General features: G+C 27.1%; 2 protein-coding genes and 1 long non-coding RNA gene across 3 annotated transcripts; all 3 read left to right on the top strand.

Moving 5' to 3' along the window:
* The first annotated feature begins 6,179 nt into the window (after nt 1–6,179).
* LOC136074859 (uncharacterized) lies at nt 6,180–7,264 on the top strand. The gene is made up of 3 exons (XR_010635509.1): nt 6,180–6,277; nt 6,379–7,033; nt 7,151–7,264. It is a non-coding gene; the product is annotated as an uncharacterized LOC136074859 (long non-coding RNA).
* A 6,657-nt stretch (nt 7,265–13,921) lies between these two features.
* On the top strand, nt 13,922–14,332 carry LOC136074314 (uncharacterized). The gene has a single exon (XM_065786620.1). It carries the CDS (start codon nt 13,922–13,924, stop codon nt 14,330–14,332), a length of 411 nt encoding a protein of 136 aa, XP_065642692.1.
* A 9-nt stretch (nt 14,333–14,341) lies between these two features.
* Nucleotides 14,342–15,403, top strand: LOC136074315 (zinc finger MYM-type protein 1-like). Its single transcript, XM_065786621.1, has one exon. It carries the CDS (start codon nt 14,342–14,344, stop codon nt 15,401–15,403), a length of 1,062 nt encoding a protein of 353 aa, XP_065642693.1.
* The last annotated feature ends 480 nt before the right edge of the window (nt 15,404–15,883 follow it).

The raw sequence follows: 15,883 nt of genomic DNA on the forward strand, positions 1-15,883 counted from the left end.
GCGTTGCATGCAAAGGTATGAAACAGTTCGATAAACACTTGCAAACTGTTAATACATTTGGTTTCGAAGTATCCTGGGACGACTGGAGAAAGCCTGAAACTAAAACATATGCAAACATTGAAAAAATTTCAAAAAAGTCTACTGTAACAGAACTCATCCAACACATATCAGCGATGCGTGATAAGTTCGTTAAACACGCATTTGTAAAGAAAAACCAATCAACAATTTTTAATAAACTGAAGGAGGTTTCGATGAGTGTTAATTCTTAAATTGCGGTAATCCAAGTTGACTGGGCTGAAAACGCTAGATGTTTCTATCAAAATCAAGTTTCTATCATGACCCTTGTAGTCTGGAACATTGAGTTAAAAACATTTGCCATAGTTTCAGATTCAACTGATCATACTAAGTCTTCCGTTATACCGCACATTGACAAAATCCATCACTTTATTCCTGATCAAGTCAAAGAAGTATACATGTACAGCGATAATGCTACTTCTCAGTTCAAAAACAAAAGCATTATGGCTGCAATGGTTGTGTTTGAAAAACGTTTTCATAAAAAATTCTTCTGGCATTTCTTTGCAGCGACGCACGGGAAAGGAGTGGTTGAAGGAATAGGAGCTACTGTTAAGCGAATTGCAGCCCTGAGAGTTAAAACTAGTCAATACGAAATCAGGTCAGCAGCAGATTTTGCGTTAGCATTACAAGATTTGCAAATATCTGTAATTCACATGTCAGATAACGATACGAGACAACAAAAAAATGAACTTGGATTCAGTTCAATTTTAAGTTATTCAAGAAAAATCAAAGGTATATCAAAATCACATTATTTTTATGTTCAAAATGATAACGTTGTTCCCATGCTATTTTCACCTGAGTATAATTAAAATTTATTACTAAATAACAAAACTTTTTAAAATGATTTTAATTTCGTCTTTTTGTTTCGTCACTGAACGTTGCGTCACTGAACTGATAGTTTTTTTTCTGTAAAATAAAACGATATGAAAACTTTATTGTTTGTGGCTTTTTTTATGACTACCTTATTGCCAAATGAATAAATTACAACATAAAAATCTAATAAGTCAAGCAAGAATTAAAATTTCAGCGAAAACTCCATTTAAAAGTATGCTGATAAAAAAACACTTTTTTCTGCTTTGCGTCACTGAACTCATGTTTTAATTTTGCTATGTAGCAGTGTTATGTTAATACAATTGTGTTTAGTTTATATTATAAAATTTCAATTCAAGATTGATTTAGAGTAATAAAAAATTATTTTTGAGTTATAGAAAAATTTCTATTAAAAAAAATCTCTCCGCATGATGCGTCACTGAACTATAGAATTGGCTATATATATATATATATATATATATATATATATATATATATATATATATATATATATATATATATATATATATATTATATATATATATATATATATATATATATATATATATATATATATATATATATATATATATATATATGAAGACCTCAGTGGAAAAACCGGCGTTGTAACATTTAAAAAGTATTAAGAAAGTATTTATTGATCATTAATAAAAGTCTTTATTTAAAGTAAATGAAACTAAGCAATTTAAAAAAATTTATATTATAATTATTTTATTTAAAATTTATTCAAAAACAAAACATTTTGTAATTTTTTACACAAAAATTTTTTTTTCATTGCTTTAAATAAAGACATTTATTAATGATCAACAAATTCTTTCTTAATACTTTTTAAATGTGACAAGGCCGGTTTTTCCTCTGAGGTCTTCACATATATATATATATATATATATATATATATATATATATATATATATATATATATATATATATATATATATATATATATATATATATATATATATATATATATATATATATATATATATATATATATATATATATATATATATATATATATATATATATAATTATTGTAAATATCGCAAAAAGATGCGATTTCACTATGCAAAATCATGCGCAAATTCACAATAATTCTATTACAAAGCTGTCGTTAGCCAAACGCGAGTTTTATACATAAGTTGCATTTTTCTTAAGCAATGCTTCATAAAAAATAATGTTACTTAAATGAGCATAACTTTTTTTGTAGTTATTCTTTTTACATAAAGTTTTCACCATTTTTTTACAAATTCAAAGCTCTTTCGAACCATATATAAAATTTAGATAAATAAATGGTTAGAAATTTTTACACACGTACCTAGAGAGAGAGAGAGAGAGAGAGAAACTTTTTTTCTCACTACTTTCTTTTATTGATATGTTTTTGTTTTGTTTTTTTACCATATGGTATACATATTTACTTAAAAAAGTCAATTTTTAGAATATATTATTCAATATATAAGTATTATTTTTCCATTCTAAAAGTCAACACTACTTACAATAAGTTATGCAGTTTATTTTTCTTTTGTTTAATGTCAAAATATACCTCGGGTATACCTTTATGGTATAAACATCTACCTTTAGCAGACAGTTTCATTAATATATATAGTTTTATATATTTATATATATATAAATATAAGTTTTTTCTCATTACTTTCAATTACTGATGCGTTTTTTTGTGTGTTTTTTTAACCATATGGTATACATTTTTAAAGTAGACACTATTTTTAAAATACATTATTCAACATATAAATATCATTTTTCCATACTAGAAGTCAACACTACTAACAATAAGTTATATACTTTTTTTTTTTTCAACACTAGTTTTAATCGGTTATGAAGATAGTTATTTTTATGCACATACTTTCTCAAAAGTTTTTCTTATTTTTTTAACATATATTTCTTTCCTTTAAGTCATCATTACTCTTAATCACTAATATAGCTTTTTTATTTCATGTTTTAATAATTTACATTATATTTATTTATATTAGTAGACACGATTTGAAAAGATTTTTTTTTGTTTAACTACATTTTTTAAATTTTAATTCACCTCCCCGAGGCCATGAATGTCACTACAGGTGAGGAGGCTTCTTAATTGTAGTTACAACTTTCTCTCAACTCTATAACTAATAAGCACAACCTTGACCAACACAGCTGCGCCTTGAAACAAGTTGAGAGCGGTACTGGCCAGGGTTATGGTGGGAACGATCTTAAAACCTCTTGTCTATGAAACAAGAGCTTTACCAATTTTTAAATTGGTAAAGCGAGCCAATTTTAAAATTAAGCACTACTTTAAGCAGAGTAAAGACAAAAATTAACTGATTATAAAAAGTTCTATAAATGTTTACCTTCCTAGACACCTTTCTAGAATATATTATTTAATACATTTATTATGTTTTAACTATTTGTACCGCTTTATTTACATACTTTTAATGATTATAATTTATTAGAAATTATTTAAATAAAGTGTTAATAATTTATAGATTAAAAATCAACAACCATCCTCAAGCTGCACTGTGGCAGAAATTTTTTTTGTATAAATCTTTCTTGCTTACATACAATTAAGTCAGAATTTTAAATAAAATTAACAAAAAAAAAACATATTTTGCCATTTAGTTTATATTAGTTTATTTTTTAAATTTGTTTTTTTGTACAGACAATGATGGATCCAAGAAAACTGTTGTTTTAGGAGAAAAGGTTATTTTGAACGTAATGTTAGCAAATTTAGCCTTAAAGAGCTAGATGTTATTTGTAGATAATGCTTACAAACTTAGTTAAAATTTTGGCAATATTTATAAGAAGTTGTTTATTTATTGAGTGTCACTTACTGTAGTAGCAATAATGCATCTAGGGTTGGATTTAAATATTTTTTTACTTTTTGCATCTTTTTAGGATTCCACAGTTTTACCTTTGGATTCCACAGTTTTACCTTTAGTGCATGCTGACACTGAGTCAATTAACTCTAATTATAAAACCAATGAAACCAGTTTTGTTATTAAAAAGAATATACAATCTAAAAAGAAAATTCACAGGCCATGTCCATTTTGTGAAGATGTTAAATTTCAAAGCGCCCTTACACGATATTTAAAGTTGTGTCACAAAGATGAGCCCTCTGTGATAAAAGCTCTCTTCCAAAAAGAGAGCAAGTAGAAGCTTTTGCTCTACTTTTTGCTTCTACTACTAAAAAAATGGAATTTTTAATTTACTCGAAATGAAAAAAGAAGCTCCAAAATTTATTAGAGAAAGAAAAGCTAATGATCACCATGCTGATGGTGACAATCTTATGATTCCATTAATGCCAATTGAAGCAATGGTCAAGATTGACTGTCTAGATAACGACTTCAAAGCAGTTATCAACAATATGATCCAGGATGACATATCTGCATTAGCTAAAAGTGATCCTATCATCATTATGATAGGTGCACGTACATATAAAGCTAATAAGTGTAAAAAAGAGAAAAAGTTTGAAGTTGAAAAATGTGTCAGAGGAACTATGCGGCTACTTGCTTAACTTTATAGTACTTTTAAAAATTCATTGGTTTCATCATGTGATGCATCGGATATGTTTAAAAAAGAGAACATTATTCATTTAAATAATACGTGAACTAACTGAAGATTTAAATGGAAAGAAATCAGGCTTGAAAGTTCATCTGCAAAATGTTATTAAACAAGTTACTGATATGGTACAAGGTCATTTTATGGTAAAATCTCGAAACAAAGAGGCTGAGATGGTGAGGGATTTTATATAAATATTTTCTGTAATTCAGCATGAACTTTTTGGGGATGCTTTAAACTAAATTCACCAAAAAAGAAACAAATCAACTCGAAAACCGGCATGGTGGTCGTCGTGGTGGTGAACCAGCTAGACTTTTTATTTACCAATGGTAGGAAGCTATTGCTGGAACATGATTGGGAGAAGCAACTAGAAGATCATACAATGATGAAATATCAACAATATATATATATATATATATATATATATATATATATATATATATATATATATATATATATATATATATATATATATATATATATATATATATATATATTTATATTTATATTTATACATATATATTTATATTTATATATATATATTTATATATACATATATATCCATACTTCTTTTTAAAAAACTGAAATTCTTTAGCTTGAAAGATCAAAATATAAAATCTTAACGTGGAGAATAATTAAACGTTGCAGACCCTATAATCTTACAACAAAAATATGCCACCTCTGTCTCTATGAAAATTATGTAATTTTATCACATAGTGGAACAAATTTACTAAACAAAAAGAATGAAATTGTATCTCAGTGTCGACATTCAAAGAAATTCTTGCTCTCTTTATTTGACACAAGAGACTAGTAAACTATAACGGCTTCTTGTTTTGTTTTTACTCAGATTTGTTTATCACGTCTGAATCCGTTTTACAGTATTTAATTTAAATTTTAAGTTTTTTAAACGGTTTTTTGACGTTTTTTGTTTGCATTCACGGCTGATGATTGCCTTTGGGCATAAAACTTTAAGTCCCGCTCTTTAGTTGTTTTTATTCATTTAATTACATTAAGTATAAATTGCTCTATTATTTGATAATATTGAGCACTGTCATACGAACAAGGATTTTTGTATTTTACACCGCAATAATAATCTCGCTTATATATATACATATATATATATATATATATATATATATATATATATATATATATATATATATATATATATATATATATATATATATATATATATATATATATATATATATATATATATATATATATATATGTATATGTATATGTATATATAGTACCATGTTTGATTAAAACTGGGTATTTAGTTTTAAGCAAACACAGTATTTGTTATAAATTTTATTAAAAAATTATAAAAAATTTGTTTTTTGTAATGAATATTTTTGTTGAAAATACTTTAATATAAAATTTTGTAAAATAAAAAGGTTATATTTTTTTTTTGCTTTTTTTTATTTTTTATCTTCAGGTCAGTTTCTAAGAGCCATTGACCAGGGTCTCTCTGATACTTCTCGTTCCCTGAATGGTGATTTAAAATCGGGAAATTGTCTTCGATTGCAGATTTAAAGTCAGTAAAATCAAGAGAGGCTATAAGTAAAGTTATTTAATAATCTCAGAAATGATACAGTGCGTTTCATAATTATTGCCGCACACATAATTTCTTGAGATCTATATATAATACAATAATTAAATTAATATTACTCATATTATTTTTAATATGAAGGTAAAAGAAATTAAAATGTAGGTGCAATAATTATTTTTGTTTTAGTTAGTGGACGCAATAGCGCAAAATCAATTTTGCGGGCATTTCATAATTATAACCGCACTTGTGATTACTATTATTTAAAATGTAAGTTAACTTTAAATATGTGTGTTATTAATGCTGTAATGACTTTTTTATTATATATTACTATTCCTTACCTAATTCATTTATTTATTTGCTCATTGTAGCAATATGCCTCGCGGGAAAACATTAACTGAAGCTGAAAAAGCCCAAATACAAATTCTACATAAAAAGGGAGAACCCAAACGTGAACGTCGTTTGACTTTTCAACAAGATAATGCAAGTGTTCATGCCAGCAAAAGCACTACAGCGTGGTTGATTGAGAAAAATATTCCACTTTTACAGTGGCCCGCGTATTCACCCGACTTAAGTCCTATTGAGAATTTCTGGGGAGTGCTTGTACGACGTTTGTATGCGAATAATCGTCAGTTTCAGACCGTGCCCGAACTAAAAATGGCGATTTTGAAAGCTTGGGATGAAATTGAAGTCCAGTTGCTTGAGAATCTGATCAGAAGCGTGCCGAATCGCATTTTTGAGGTTATTAAGAACAGTGGTGGCTATATCGATTATTAGAAAAAAAACCTGCGCCTTAGTTTTCCTTCTTCATGGTTATAGGTCGTACTGCGGTTATAATTATGAAACGCACGTCAAATCGATTTTAGGCCATAGCTGGCTGTAAGTAAAACAAAAATGATTATAACACATGTACTTTTTCTACTCTTACTTATCCATGAGAAGTAGCATTAATACTATTTGTTTATTCGTTGTGGAAAACATGGACTAAGAGAAATGGGGAATGCGGCTATAATTATGAAACGCATTGTATGTATAGTATTTTTTTTTTTTTTTACTTTATGAATGTTTAATACTTACCAAACCAATGATTGAAATTTTTACTAAAATTCGTAATTTATATTGCATCTGAAATTTTTTTATAAGAATACGCTAGTTTATCCAATAATAAAGTGGAGGATGTAGAAGAGGAGGATTAGGACAAGGAAGAAAAGGAGGAATACATTCATAGCGTTCAAAATAAAAGAGTCAAATCTGGTAACTTGTGCTTTAAATTAAATTTTGTTCATTATTGTTAAATAATGTTACCAATTCATAAATAAAATGTTTTAATGTTTAATACTAATTTTTTAGTTTTATTACTATAATATTTTTGACTTTTACAAAAAATTTATTTTCAATGGACTCAATGTCAAAAGAGATTATTTGCAGGTACCTTTCAGAGCTTCATAGCTCGCGATAAAGGATTCCCGAGTATATTTTATTATTTGATTGTGGAAATTTTCATTTGCATTGTAAGAATTGCAACTGGATTAATTTTTTGGTATTACTACTCTTGTATTATTTTTTTTTCTCAGCGAATTTTTTTTTTAAATATACTTTATAATAGTTATTCAAATCATGTTGACATATATTTTACTAGTTTGCTTAATAAATTTATATAATTTTTGCAAAAAAAATTTTTGTATATCCATCATGTCCGTCCATAAATTCGACACCACGAAAAATCATACTAGTTAAATAAAAAGTTCACGTTTTAGGAAATGATCTTTTATGATTGTTTTTTGCATTAGGTTTTGAACTATAAATTCCAACATTAAGAAAAAAACAAGAAAGAGGAGTTGCTACAATTCCTAAATTTGTAGCAACTCCTCTTTCCTAAAAAAAAACTTTCTATGTAAGTAAAACTATCTACGTAAGTTCAGTTTATACTACAGTAGAATCCCGTTAACTCGGACCCTGGATAAGTTGGACAAATTTTCATTTCCCCTTGAATTCTCTGTACATACCAAAAGCTTTGCTTAACTCAGACATTCACTAAGTCGGACAAAATATATATACCCGTTCAGAGTCCGAGTTAACGGGATTCTACTATATATAGTTTAGTTTTGTTTATACTTTACACTATATAAGGAAAAACCCACAAAAAAACGGACCGATAAACGTATAACAGACTTTAACGTATAAGCTGTATAATGCTGTATGTGTCATATGGTATTAGAAAGCTGTATGTGTCATATGGTATTAGAAGATAATAATTTTGCAAGTAGACTAATTAATTTTTTATTTTATTTTTAAGGTCGTGATGAAATAAACCTTTTTGCTGATAGAAACGAAATTCCTTTTAATCGTATTCGAAAGTGTATTATAAACGAGCGCGCGCTAAGAAAAAACAAAGAAAATGTAAATCTTAAGAAGCATATGGCAATGATATTGTATTTTTGCTTTGTTTTTGTTTTATTTAATACCCTCAATATGCATCTTACATGCAAAACTCTTTTCCTAAGCAATGACCTATTCTACCTTAATTAAATGACAATTAAATGAAGATTTTTATAAAAATTTTCTATAATAAGTAAAACAACTATTTAATGCGTAACCACCAAAACAAATGTCGCGTTTAGCGTAATATGGTTGGGTGAGAGATAAACCGAAAAACTTTGATTTTACTTAGTATAATGTTAAGGAAAACTTTCTGTAATATTAAGGTTGAGTTTTTTATATATAGTTGTATTTTTTAAAATTGCTTCTTTTTCTTAGTATGTTGATATTATTTATAAAAGATGGTATATTTCAAAATTACTTAGAATATTTATTGTTCACTAGATATTGGGCTTCAAAGTTTGACAAATATTTTGGAAATATTGACCAAATGGTGTCGAAAACCTTTTCAACTTAAAAATAGAACAAAGTTCATATTTTTCAATGGGTATTTTATTTGATTGTTTATTTGCTAGTTCAGATTTAAAAATAAAAAAATGTATAAAACATTTTGGCCTGTCTAATTATCATGCTTCAAAAGTACGCGAAAATTGATTTTTTTTTTTTTGTCATTTCCGTCTAGTCTTTATCGTTTTTGTCTTGTCATTTTGTCTAGTATAGTAGCTAAAAATACAAACATTTGTGAGAAATTAAGGGTATGTCTAATAGTCTAACTCAATTACGTAGTTTTAGCGATAAATGCAATTTCCCTAACCTCGTAATGGCCTAAGCCCACAGTTTTCAGTGAAAGTATATTTTCAAATATGTGTATTGACCTTTCATCTAACATATTTTTAAAAAATGCCTATATGGTATTGCAATAGTAAGTAAAAACAATATATATCAAGATTTCGTTTTTGATCAAGGGTAGCCTTCTCTATGGATTAGGTAGACCTCATTACTCTGACTTGATGGCTCTTTAAAACTATAATTTTTTTTTTCAATATTTTTTCAACATTTTTATTTGCTGTTGCTATTTATATTAGGAGATCAATTCAAAAGTATTTTTCTATATAAAAACTATTTTACTAATGCTTAAATATAGGGAAAATATGCAAACTTACTTGGCGTTCAAATAGACAAAAGTTTATAATGGGAAAACCATATTGGCCAGAATTAAATAAAAATATCAACTGCATTAGGTATTTTGTTTGAATCTCCCTCATTTCTTGATTTCTCTTCAAGAAAAAACTATACTTCAGTCTAATTCATATCCATCTCACATATGCTTATACAGTATATGCTACTACACGCAAAACGAAATTAGTTAAAGTACAAGGCTTGGAAAACCCTGCTTGTAGAGCGATTCAATGTCTAAGTAAAATGGATAATTCTTCTAATGATGACAAATATAAAAGTCTTAATCTTGGAAAAACATAATTTAGATTTTTACTTTTATGTTTAAATAAAAAAAATTTAATGGTACTAAAATCCTTTTTAAACATTTTTGATAGATTTGATAAACATTTCTGATAGTGTCATCAGAATAATGTTCTTCTACTGTATTGAAACCTATATAATATATATAAAAAAAAATTTCGGAGAAAACATAAACATATATTTATGTACTGTCTGTTAAAGCTTTTATTTTTTTTAAAAGTTTCATCTCAAAACTCAAAAATGTGAGTATAATGCAAAATAATTCTAACGTCGCAAAATGGCGGTGTTTAGGGAATTGGCAAAAAAAAAATATATTGGACTTTTATACCTCAATATGATAAATCTTCTGAATCCTTAATTTACTTTTTTTTAGGTATTATCCTCCTAAATTCTCTGAATATTCTTTTATTTTGGGAAAATAAATATGTGTAACAGTTTTTATAGCAAAATTTATACTAAAATTTGTATCAATAATTTATTAATGTACTTTTTTCAATGTGATACGTAATAATTTTGTATTTTTATTTTCTTTTTCACCTATTAAAAAATGTATTTTTATATATTATACCTAAAGACATATGAAAAATTTTAAAAATGAAGCTTTATCTTGTAAAAATGGTTGTTAAAAAATAACGTTGTAGGAGAGTGGGAAGTAGGTTATGATTTGTGACAAAGAGAAGGTATGGTCAAAAGGTTCACAAAAAACATTGCATATTTTAAGAACAGCCACTAAGTTATAAATCCAATTAATTATTAATATATTCTCAAAATATAATTTTTATCCTAATAGCTAAACGAGCTACGCTCGGGATTCTCTTATGGCGTATGGATCTAAAGTATTGTAGGTTTTTAAATTTTAAAAATATAACTAAGTTTTCTCATTTCAAATTTTGTTTTAATGTTGTACTATTTATTTAAGCAATGGGAATATGGCTATTTTTTTAACATGTTGTTGCTATTTATAATAAAAGATCAATTTAAAAGTATTTTTCAAAAATTATTTTTTTTCCCTATATGGAACTTTTAAGTTGTAACCAAATGGTGCCAAACGTATTTTCAAGCTATTAATTTTCAAATAATAAAAGTAAGTGTATAAATTCCGATAGTTCAATTTATGGATCTATATTAGGGAAGGTCGATTTTCAAACTGAGCTGTTGGACAAGTAGAGTCAGGTTTTTTCACTTATATAATAATGATTGTTGTAAAAAAAAAAAAAAAAAAATAGGTGTAATATTTTAAGTTAAAATATCACTCTGAAGGAATTTTTGTACAATTGCTTAGTTTTTGAAGGAAAGCTAAAGTTTCATACATTTTATTGGATTAAAAAAATATCAAAAAAGTTTCAAGTAAAAACACGTTAAAAATAATGTTTTGAAAGAAAAAAATTTTAAAAATTATTAGGTTTAAAATATTATTTAAATGAAAAAAGTTTTTATTTTACTTATATGTCCAATTAAATAATAATGTTTTATATATTTTTTTGTAATAATGATTATTAAAATAGATTAAATATATTAACTTAAAATGACATAGAGTAACGATTTTATTTTATTTTCTCCTAACATAACTGAGTTACTTAACTTGAACAAACGCGCGCGTAAATAACTCTAGCTAAATCAAAAATCTAACAAAAAGGAAAAACAGTTGCGGATATTCACTTTTTAGTGTGTGTTTTGAGTCTAAAAGTCCTGATTTGTAAAAGTAATTATTTCTCTAAAACGAATCAGCCTGGTTTTAAAAAAGTAGCCATCAAATGCTGAATTCAATTTCGTTGTTTTTATCGAATAAAAAACAATATTTTAGGCAAACAATATCAAAACACCCAGCTAGTTGGGTTTTTTAATATTGCTTGTCACTGAAAATGGAAAATAAAATCTTTTTTTGGCTCTTTTTTTTAGATTTCCTATGTTTTAAGACCCAGATAGACTATATTTTGAATATAATTTTATTACTTTATTTTAATCATTTCTTTTTTTGAAGAAATTACTTTATTACTTTTTTTGTTACTTATGATATTATAATTGTCTTTTTTGTTACTTAAGATATTAAAATTGTCTTTTTTTTTTGTTACTTAAGATATTAAAATTGTCTTTTTTGTTACTTAAGATATTAAAATTGTCTTTTTTGTTACTTAAGATATTAAAATTGTTTTTTATTTTGTTACTTAAGATATTAAAATTTTTTTTTTTTTTTTTTTGTTACTTAAGATATTAGAATTGTCTTTTTTGTTACTTAAGATATTAAAATTGTCATTTTTGTTACTTAAGATATTAAAATTGTTTTTTATTTTGTTACTTAAGATATTAAAATTGTTTTTTTTTTTTTGTTACTTAAGATATTGAAATTTTTTTTTTTTTTTGTTACTTAAGATATTAAAATTGTCTTTTTTGTTACTTAAGATATTAAAATTGTCTTTTTTGTTACTTAAGATATTAAAATTGTCTTTTTTTTTAAATGGTGTTACTTATGTATTACGGATATTTATAAGCGTTGCCATTGGGACTCAGTGATAAGGCTATATTTATGCCTTCTTCTTGTTCCAGGCAATTGTTCTTTTTTATACTGTTGTATATTGTAAACATTTTTAACGGCGAAATAAACTAACTTAAGTAAGTTCATTTTTCACATATATTACAGTTTTCTCAAAAAAATGTTGCAAAATGGGAAGCTAAAATTTTCATAACATTTTTAAAGGTAGTACCAGTGGCGGAACTACTGGACGCAGGACCCTGCGTTGCGGGGGGGGCCTACCAGCTATAGGGGGCCCTCATATAAAAAAAATTATACTCTCAATAATATTTTTACTATAAAACTCTTTTCCGCAGGTATAGTGGGCCCTAAAATATAAAACTTGGATAAAAAAAATGTCATCCATCGTATTAAAATATATTATTCAAAAATTTATTTTTGTATTGGAGTGCGTAGTTTACATTTAAACGAAAAGTTTTAACCTTTTTAAAATTGCATACGCAATTGAGAAATAAAGTACGATTATCAGCTGCGAACTGCGAGATGTTATTGTATAGTTAATTTTTATACCGTTACGTTGTGTTTGTGTATAAATTAGACAATTAGACTGAATTCGGTAAAAGTAATAATTTGTTGCGTATAAATTTTTTTTAAACTGTAAGAAGTTCTTCAATTTATAAGTTCTTAGTTGCATATTCAATATTTTTAAAATATAAACAATATTATTTGTTATGTCGTTGCATATCAAGGATAATGATTCTATAATCCTTGTTGCATATACAAATTAACTGTTAAATGTATGTTCTCATTTTCAATTTTATATTAAATCTTCCGTTGTATTAAGTTAACTTTTCGTTTCTTATTTTATCTGAGTTACTAGTCTCCAATTTATTTAATCGTGTTACGAATAATAAAGTATTGTTGCACGAGAGTTTATTACTTCACTGATATATTTAATAAAAGGTAATTAATAAATTTGTAATAATTAAAAATTTTACAACAGGTACTGAATTTATAAATTTGTAATAATTTAGATTTTGACTCATAATAATGGAAAAGAAATTAAGTAGTACAAGCGGTGCAGCAAAAAGAAGAAAGTTAAAAGAAACAAAAGCTACTTTAGCTAAATTGCCGAAGCCAACAATGTTTTTGAAACCAATCGAAAAGCGAGCGGAAACGGAAGTGGAAAGTCAAAACTCTGCAGAAGTGGTATGTATAAATCAGTCAGTAGAAAATGATGATATCGAAGAAAACATTGCTACTGGTAATAAAAATGTGAACGAAGAAGATGTGAATAGGTCTCCGAGAAACCACCGAAATGAAGACCAGGAAGATTCAAACTCTGATACGAATGACGCCATTGAACAAATTAATTTAGAAAAATCAAGTGAATTATTTTCTACTGATATTGCAAATTTTCATGGTAAAATACTAACAAAAGATATTAAGAAAATAATTGTATTATCGGAATCGTGTCGGCCAAAAAGGCCTTTTATACGCGACCCCTTTTAAAATATTCCTTGGAAAACCGTAGGTTTTCCAAGGAATATTTTAAAACTACCACAAAATATGGATCTATAGAAAGAATGTGGCTTTGCTATTCCCCAAAACTTGATGCCGTTTATTGCGAGCCTTGTTGGCTTTTCTCAGAAGAACGAAAAGCAAAGGATAACTGGCGTGAGCATGGTGTCAGAGATTGGCGTGGTCTTTCTAAAAAAATTAAAATTTACGAAAATAGTCAACAACATATATTTGCTTGTTGCATTTATGAAAAATGGCGACATAATGAAACAATTGATAAAAATATAGAAGAACAAATACGATACCAATCAAATTTTTGGGTGCAAGTCTTAGAGCGGATAGTAAATATAACATTGGCACTTTGTAAAAATTCTTTGGCTTTTCGTGGTCATCGTGAATCAATTGACAATGAATATAATGGTAATTTTTTAACCCAAGTTCAACTTTTAGCTAAGTATGATAATGTTATGAAGTAAATTTTGAGTATGCCAAATGGATCTATAAAATATTTAAGCCATCAAATTCAAAATGAAGTCATACATTGCCTTGCAACGCATTTAAAAGCCACTCTTACTGCTGATATTAATAGTTCGCCTTTTTATTCAATTAAAATGGATACAACACAAGATATTACTAAAAGAGATCAGCTCAGTCAAGTATTTAGATACGTAAAAATTATTAAAAATGAAAAAGATGAAGCCACATCAATTGAAATTAAAGAAGTTTTCTTGGGATTCACGGAAATATATAACCACACTGCTGCTGGACTACATGAAGAAATTTTAAATCTGTTAGAAAAACATCATATAAAATTAAGTAACTGCAGGGGTCAAGGTTATGATGGTGCGAACGTCATGAGTGGGATATACAATGGGGTTCAGGCCCTTTTTAAGAAAAATCAACCCAATGCTATGTATATGCATTGCGCAGCTCATAATTTAAATCTTGTTTTTAACGATGCGGTTAAATGTTGTGTTGAAATTGCTTCATTTTTTGTAATGCTAGAAGATGTGTATTCATTTTTCGGAAATAGCATAAACAGGTGGGATCTACTATTCAAATATACAGGAGAATCACAAATAACATTAAAAAGGTTAAATCCAACGCGATGGGCAGAACGACATACTTCTCTTTTCGCCGTTAAAATTCGCTTTCTTGATATAATGAAAGCTCTTTCCGAGATATCAATAACAAGTACAAAACGTGAAGAACGCGAAGAAGCAGTACGAATACAAAAAAATATGAACTGTTTCGAATTTGTTTTTTTATGCGTGCTTTTGTCTAAAATCCTTAATGAGGTACATATACCATCAAAATTGCTGCAAACTAAAAATTTAGATCTTACGACAGCTTCAGGTTCTCTAGAAAATGCCAGCAAAAATTTAAAACAATATAGAAAGATGTTTGATTCAGCAAAACTTGAAGCGGTAGAAATAGCGACTACGTGGCAGATTCCTGCAAAATTTTTTCAAAAAAGAAGAAAAATTGTGAAAAGGCATTTTGACGAATTATCTACAGATCACCGTTTTGATAGTAGTGAGTTTTGATAGTTTTGATTTTGGACGTCGTTATCAACCAACTCGACAATAGATTTAAAGGAATGCAAGAAGTGGTACAATTATTGGTAATGAAAGAACGTGAGATCATAAGCTGTGCAGAAGCCATTCAGAGAAAATATAGTGAAGATATAACAACTGAATTTCCGCTGAAAATGGTTATGGTAATGTCAATGCTATACGATGAAATATCAAAAATATAATCTTTACGTGAATTGGCTGACCTTTTAATAGTAAAATTGTCAACTATAGCTCCAAGCGTTCCACAAGTGATAACAGTATTGTTAGTGTTTCTTACATTACCTGTTACTGTTGCATCAGCTGAACGTTCTTTTTCGAAACTTAAAATAATAAAAAATTATTTACGAAATACCATTGGTAAAGAACGTTTAAGCGACCTTGCAATAGTTTCTATTAAGGCAAAAGCGGCTGGAAAAATGGAAATGAAAAACATCATTACCGATTTTGCCA

The sequence above is a fragment of the Hydra vulgaris genome, chromosome 01, assembly GCF_038396675.1.
Source record: "Hydra vulgaris chromosome 01, alternate assembly HydraT2T_AEP".
In the NCBI taxonomy this organism is placed as follows: Eukaryota; Metazoa; Cnidaria; class Hydrozoa; order Anthoathecata; family Hydridae; genus Hydra; species Hydra vulgaris.